Source organism: Geospiza fortis, unplaced genomic scaffold (assembly GCF_000277835.1).
Source record: "Geospiza fortis unplaced genomic scaffold, GeoFor_1.0 scaffold413, whole genome shotgun sequence".
NCBI classification, from domain to species: Eukaryota; Metazoa; Chordata; class Aves; order Passeriformes; family Thraupidae; genus Geospiza; species Geospiza fortis.
In genome coordinates this window covers 1,132,410-1,139,361 of record NW_005054386.1, presented here as the reverse complement: position 1 = coordinate 1,139,361, position 6,952 = coordinate 1,132,410, and the positions used below count along the sequence as shown (strand labels likewise).

The following is a 6,952-nucleotide window of genomic DNA, read 5'->3' as shown; positions in this document are numbered from 1 at the left end:
CGCCCCGCCGTCCCCTGCGGCGGGTGGGGCCGTTGGCTGCCCCACGGCCCGCGGAGGAGCGAGGCGAGCCCGTTCGGGCCGTGCCGGGTGTGAGGGTCAGACCCAGTCTGGTCCTGGCAGGAGGAGGCAGCGGGGACATGGCGCTGGTGACACACAGCGCGGCCAGAGCCGGCTCTGTGCTGGCCCAGCGATGAGGCTGTGGTGTGATATTTGTTGTTTTCTGTAGTACCGACCCTCCCAAGAGCCTGTTTGTGGAAGGTGGTCAGCTCCGGAAAGCTTTCAGCCTGAATGTGCAGCGTGGTGGGTGCAGGTACGGGCTCGTGTAAGTAACTGGCTGCAATGGTCGTGGGAATGCCTGGGCTAAGGGGGGAAAACCACCCTGAAAATTGTACTTCTGATCACAAAATGCACCGGTGCTTCTGACAGGATCAGAGAACAGCCCAGCTGTTCATGTGGCCCTGGGGAATAGGACTTTAACAGAGAACTGTGCTAGAGTGGGAGAAGAAAGCTGGCCTGCCAACAGACTGCCTTTTATCTCCTACCCTGTTACTTTTGTTAAGGAGGCTTTGAATGGTTGAATAATCGAGGTGCATAGACTCTCTCATTAAATGTTTGAAGATACTTAGCCAGAAGTGAGTAACTCTTGTAACTCAGTAGGATAAATGAAGACTGATGGCTGTTATTTCCTCCCTCCTGCCTACTCACCTTGCTCCCCATTCAATTGATCTTAAAACGTTACTTTCAGAGTAATTTACTTAGCCTCATGTACAATATTAAATTGCTGGTAATTATTTCACTGTACAGCTTTTTGAACAAAACTACCTGGACTTGTTTGATTCATCCAGAGTTGACAAGGAAAAATTGAGGTTGGCTGTGCTCCAAAAGGCATACTTGTTATTTTCCCTAAATAGTCAGCAGGGATGTGTGACTAGGAAAGCTATTTCTCTTTTCCTCCATACTTCAACTGTAAAATTAAGAAAAAACCCATACTTTATTTTTTCTGTTGTCTAGTAAATAATTTATTAGGAGCTCAAAGTTCTTGTATGTGAAACTGGAGGAGAAATGCAAAAGAGCAGGAATGTGTGACTCTGAAAGCTATTTCTCTTTTCCTCCATACTTCAACTGTAAAATTAAGAAAAAACCCATACTTTATTTTTTCTGTTGTCTAGTAAATAATTTATTAGGAGCTCAAAGTTCTTGTATGTGAAACTGGAGGAGAAATGCAAAAGAGATTAAGATGTAGGAGAGAGTGAGACAAAAATCCCCCAAAAAACCCTTTAAAAATTACAGGTGTACCAGAAGGAAGATGACCCTGACCAAATTGCAGAGCCTCCATCCTTTGACAGCATTGCCTGATCTGACTGTTTCTAAACTGTCTGACAGCTGCCAAACTGAGATTTGAATAAGATTTGCATTTATGTAGGGGCTTAGCCTGTGATCTGCATGTTCATGAGGCAGCCAGCAGGGTTAAGCCTGTTCTGAAAAGGGACTGCTCTGGAGGGCCATGCTGGCTGCTGAGACTCATCCAGACTAGACAACTGTTGCTTTTTTTCCTTTAAAGGTGGAGTGGAAGAATAAGGTCAAGAGATACTTCAATGGGCTTCTGGAGGTGAGTTAAACATGTTATTCATTTAAGTTAGTAAACTGGGAACTGCCAAATGGCTGTGTTGCCTCTATGCTATTGTGTGATCAGAGAATAAAGTTATTTTTAAAGTTCTGTTTATGTAAGTGAACAAAGATTCTTTCATCCTCTTTACTAATGCATGTCAGAAGTTGTTACCTGTGTTCTTGTATTGTATTAAGACACCTTGTCTTAAATACTTCATTATTAAATTGTATGTCGTGTCCCTGTCCTTGCATTAGTATAAAACTGATGATTCTCAATTATTGGTATGCAAAATTCCTGTGTTTCACTGGCTTATTTTAGTATAAATGTAAAACTAGAATTTGAGGCATTGCAGTGGTTAGAGGTGAAAACTGAGGTTTCAAAGCCTGGCTGGACAAAGTCTCTTTGTATGTGTTAAACCTGGGTAGCAACAAGTGAGGAGAAAATGCAAAAATCAGAATGTGATCATTTCTGTCTTGTGCCTTGGAAAGGAATTGGCACAGTAATGGTGCAATTACTTCTGCATGTTTGATTAAATTCTTTTCTATTATAGAAGCTGAGTAACTCCCCTAGGAGTTATTCATGTTGACTAAAAGTTAGCAAAAAAAAAAGTAAAGGATGGCTATTACAACATTCATGAGAATGATGTGTGTGCCAGTAAGAAATGGCAACAAATAAATTGCTTCTGTGAGAACAAAATGCAAGAGTCAGAGGTCTTCAATTCAGAATTACATTACTTATTCTGAAATTATGGCAAAGTTATGGGCCCTGGCTTTGAAAAATCAAGCACAAGATTTTTTTGTCTCCCTCTGTTATTTCCTCCCCTTGGCATATGTTGTTCAGAAACCCAAGTTACTTAGCATTTTCTGTCTTAATAGGATTTTTTTGCAGCAGGCTGATTTAGCAGATTTGAGAGCAAGTAGTCATACAAGCTTATGGTATTCATTTGACTTGATTTTTATTTTTTTAAATATTTGGTTTGTTGGGTTTACTTTGACTAACTTTTTTGTAAAATTCACCTTCTGTCTTTCTTACACTCTACAGTTAGAAAAGGACGAATTTTCTGAAATGTGACAAGGAGATTATTATTTACCAACAAGTAAACTAAATTTTGAAACACTCCATTAAGCACTTAAGTAAATGCAAAGCCCTGTGTTAAACTCCATATATTTTACAGGGCTTCTATTTTTGACTCTTCCCTTGCTCACCTTTTATCTGTTTCTCTATCCCACATAATGTTATTAGGAGTGCACTGTCCTGCTAAGGCAGCTGCCTACGCCAATCTTAAGTGTTATTTCTGTACACGAGGAGTGCTGGACTTAGTGGGGCTTGGTTTGTAACACAGAGAAAATAGTGTCAGCCAAGTGTTTTTCTAATGTTATTTAATTGTCTTGTCCTTGGCAAGAGAGCTCTATCCTAAATTAACTCTGGTTGTGCTGTACAAAGAAAGCAGGCTGGGTGCACAGGAGTGCTCTTGCTGCATGTTAGATATAATCAAAAATAAGGCAGTAACCAAGTTTATGAAGAAATCACTATTTCAGTTATTTTACTGTTCACAGGTCTGCTTGTGAGCTTTTTCTGGGTCTTGTATTGCAAAAATATTTGGTTCTATCCTGGTTAAGGAAGGAAATCCAATAACTTCTTTCAGATAACTACTCTTACCTGTAAAATGAATTTACTGCAATATATTTTTAAGTAATATTTTTTTCTTTGCAGTGTTGAATAAAAAAAGAAAAATGGAGGCAGAGACTATTTTAAGCCTTAAACAGCAACTCAAGGAAGCAGAGAATGAGCGAAGAAAGGCAGCACAATATGGTTTGCATTTACTGGAGTCCCAGAGTGAGATTCAGAATCAGCTGGATCAAACACGCTGTGAATTGACTGAGAAAACTGAGGTGATGACTGCCTTTTCTTCTCCAAGTTCAAAACCAGAACTTTGTTTTATCTTAACTGTTTTCTGAAAGGCACAGGTGTTTTACACGCCTTCTAGCATCTAGATTAATTTTAATAAACCTCTGAGTAGTTGTAAGAGGGCTTTTTTCTCAGCTGTAAGACATTGAGCATAATTGTATCTAACTGGGAGAAGGTTTCATAGCTAATTATGCATCAAGTGTTCAGTATCATGTAGGACTAATTGCCTTTAATGTAAAATGAGTGCTAAATGCTAAAATAAATTTGCTTCAGAGCATTTTTTCCCTCTGTTTAGCAATCCATTTATGTATGCTCTCCCAGTCAACTTTATATCACTTAAAAGCTGTGCAAAGAATGCTAGCAGCAAGACTGTAAAATTGATTTCTTCTCTAGTGAAGTTTTCAAATTTTCCAAATACCCAGAGGTTCTGAACTTTTTAGCACAATTCTTTGCAGCCCAGAAAAAGGAGTAGTATAGTGCTAAGTTACAGAGGTATTATTTAGTTTTCTTTTTAGTAATTGTTTGAGAAGATTTCAGTTGGGGAAATATCTTCCACTTTTCATAAAGGCTTTAATGGTCATCTTTGTGTTCAGCCAGCTCATGTTTCAGATAAATAATTTATCTTCAGTTAGTCTGCTTCTGGTTGTGCATCCATCACTTCTCTTGGGATAGAGCTGAAGTGTTTGTTTTGTAGCAGCTGGAGGGTTGCAGCACTCTGCTGTTCTGAATGGACAGAATTTTTTTTTCTGGTCAGTTCAGCATTAGTAAGTTTAGTGTGAGGGGCAATTGAAGGCACAGGTTCCAAGGAAGGCAGGGCAGGATGATCCTGTCCTGCTGACCTGCACAGAGGGCAGGTACTGAGCTGTCAAGCTGCTCCCGTGGGTTGTGATCCTGTGTGAGAGGCTGGAGCCACCTTCTGAGCCTGGCTGGTTACTTGGATTCCAGCAGTGGAGGGTAGGGATTGTGAGCCTTCGTACAGTAGAATAACATTTTGTGTGGGCTGTGCTTACCCAAGAGGTTCTTCAGAGCTTTTGAATCTCTCTGGCTCTCCCCTGTGCACTCTGAGGCCAGTAATTCAAGGCAGTTACTGTGAGCACAAGTGTGGGTTCTACCAGCAGGCACAAAAGCCTCTCAGAAAGCTCTGTGTGCTTTTCTGTAGCAGTGTGCAGGCAGATTCGTGCTGGGGTTTTGTCATTCTTGGCTCTGGCCAAGCAATGCAATCCCAAACCTGTCCTGTGGCCAGTCTTTATCTCTGTGTTAAAGCTCCGGCCGTGGCTATTTAAGAGCAAAGCCTGTCCTTGATGAGCTGTGTCTAGGCTACAGAGGTCACTTAGATACCTGGCAGCTTTCAGTTTTTTATTTAATTCCGTTTTGTGTCTTAAGAGTTGGGTTATTTTGAAAAGGAAAAAAAAGTCTGCATGTTTAGATTATTTGGCTTCTTTTTTACCTTTTTTGCTTTCTAGATTTTCTTTTCCTTAATTGCTGGCTGAATGGAAGAGTAAAATGAAGCTGCCCTTCATAATTAACAAACATGCAGTCAAGCATAGATAGAAGCTGTTTAAAACATTATTCTTTATTCTGGAAGAGTTGATGGGATTTATTATGAAACAGACAATTCAGCTGTCTTAAAAAAACTATTGATCTCAGCTGTTCTGCTTGATGGACTGTAGCAATTTTTAACATAATTGGGTTCTGTAGTGGTAGAAGGGGCATATAAACTCTGGCTAAATTTATGGCACTTGCAGAAAAGATACCCATACCTTTCATGTTGGGTGCAAAGAAATACACAGTTTCCATGAAGAAGAGAATATTTCACAATCAAATTATAAACGCAGCATTTATAAATCATAACATTTTAGAGCAGTTATTTTAATTTTTTTATAACATGGATATTACAACTCTCTAATTGGCACTCCCAACAAAAGATTAAATGAGCTACAAGCATCTTGGTTCTAAGCCTGAGCTTTTTCATAAATGCTTAGGGAACAGTGTACAATTACATCTAGATTTATTATTTGTCATTTCTTTCAGAAATTTGAACAAGAGAAATACACACTTCAGAGAGAAATTGAACTCAAGAATCGAATGTTGGAAAGTTTGAATTTTGAGTGCGAGTCCCTTAAGCAACAGCAAAATGTGCAACTGGATAAACAGAAAGAGCAGCTTGACAGAGCCTATGGACAAGAAATCAGTGACCTTAAAAACAAGGTTTGATAACTAATATATAGCTTAAAAATTGTTAATACCATTTTAGATACTATTTGCTTAACTTATAATTGCACTCTTAACTACCAAAAGAAATAATAAATATTTACAATGTATAGTAGCTTGTTTGGTTGGTTTTTAAAAAATATCTGTGTAGTCACTTATGAATTACGTTGAATTCCAATGCTTACTTTTAAAAGCTACTCTTGTGTTTCCACGACATTTTCTGTAATTGGAACAGTCAGAAGCATTGTGCTTTTCAAGAATTTACCATGAAATGATACTATTTAGTTATCAACTGTTTTTAAGTTGGAGAACCTGAAAGCAGAACTGGATGAAACCCGACTCTCAGAGAAACAACTGAGACAAAAAGTGGAGCATCAGAAGGAAATAATTGCTGCCAAGTCAGAAGAACTGCACATGATGTCTGAGCGTGTCCATGAGACCATGTCCTCAGAAATGCTCAGTCTGCAGATAGAGCTCACTGAGCTCCAGAGTCAGAAGGTGTGTGAGTAGCTCTGCATTTGCAGTGTAGCCTAGTTGAAGATGAAATTCTGTCATTTTGCTCATTTCATTTTTAGGTGTGCTGTCTACAGTGCCATGTTAGAATTGGCTTTGATTCAGACAATGTGCACAGCAAAAAATGACAGCCTTAATAGCTGGGTTTTAATACCTTACCTTCTTCAAGATAATATTTTGTATTAAAACTAATTACTGCTAATAAATGGCTTTGGTTTACTTAGGCCAGCTTGTCTTTCAGTTGTTTTAAATATTTTTCATTTCATGCTTGTTTTTTGTTTGTTTAGGCCAGTGATGAAGAAAAGCTGAGTGAGCTGCAGTGCAGTAAGGAACAGTTGGAGCTTGTGAACAGCAACTTACGGAACCAGCTGGAGCGGCTGCAGGGGGAGAAAGAAGAGAGGGAAAAAGAAGTTGTCTTTTACTGCAATGCATTAGAGGTATTCTTACTTTTTATTCACAGTGGTAGATAATCCCAAATTGCACAAGCTGTGTTGTGGTTCTTGGTGAAGGAGGAGTTTTGAGGAGTTGTGAGACAGAGGGGAAAGGGAAGGATAATGGTTGGTCATGTCTAGTGCTGCCTGGTGGTAAAAGCTCTCTGTTGGCCTTGTTTTGTGGCAGCTGTGAAAGGAGAGCCTTTGCATGGCACTGTTCTGCCTCTTGGGGACCTTCTCACAGGTCACTGGCAGAATTCTCCTTTTTATTTCAAGTTCC

At 39.5% G+C, this 6,952-nt stretch overlaps 1 protein-coding gene across 1 annotated transcript in view; it reads left to right on the top strand.

Annotated features, from left to right (window-relative positions):
- The first annotated feature begins 10 nt into the window (after positions 1-10).
- Positions 11-6,952, top strand: part of SPDL1 (spindle apparatus coiled-coil protein 1) — a 19,123-nt gene continuing 12,181 nt past the window's right edge. The window contains exons 1-6 of the mRNA XM_031060587.1: positions 11-322; positions 1,562-1,609; positions 3,323-3,501; positions 5,549-5,725; positions 6,032-6,226; positions 6,529-6,678. Coding sequence (XP_030916447.1) covers positions 3,343-3,501; positions 5,549-5,725; positions 6,032-6,226; positions 6,529-6,678 — 681 coding nt within the window. The 5' untranslated portion in view covers positions 11-322; positions 1,562-1,609; positions 3,323-3,342. The remainder of the gene's footprint in view (positions 323-1,561; positions 1,610-3,322; positions 3,502-5,548; positions 5,726-6,031; positions 6,227-6,528; positions 6,679-6,952) is intronic.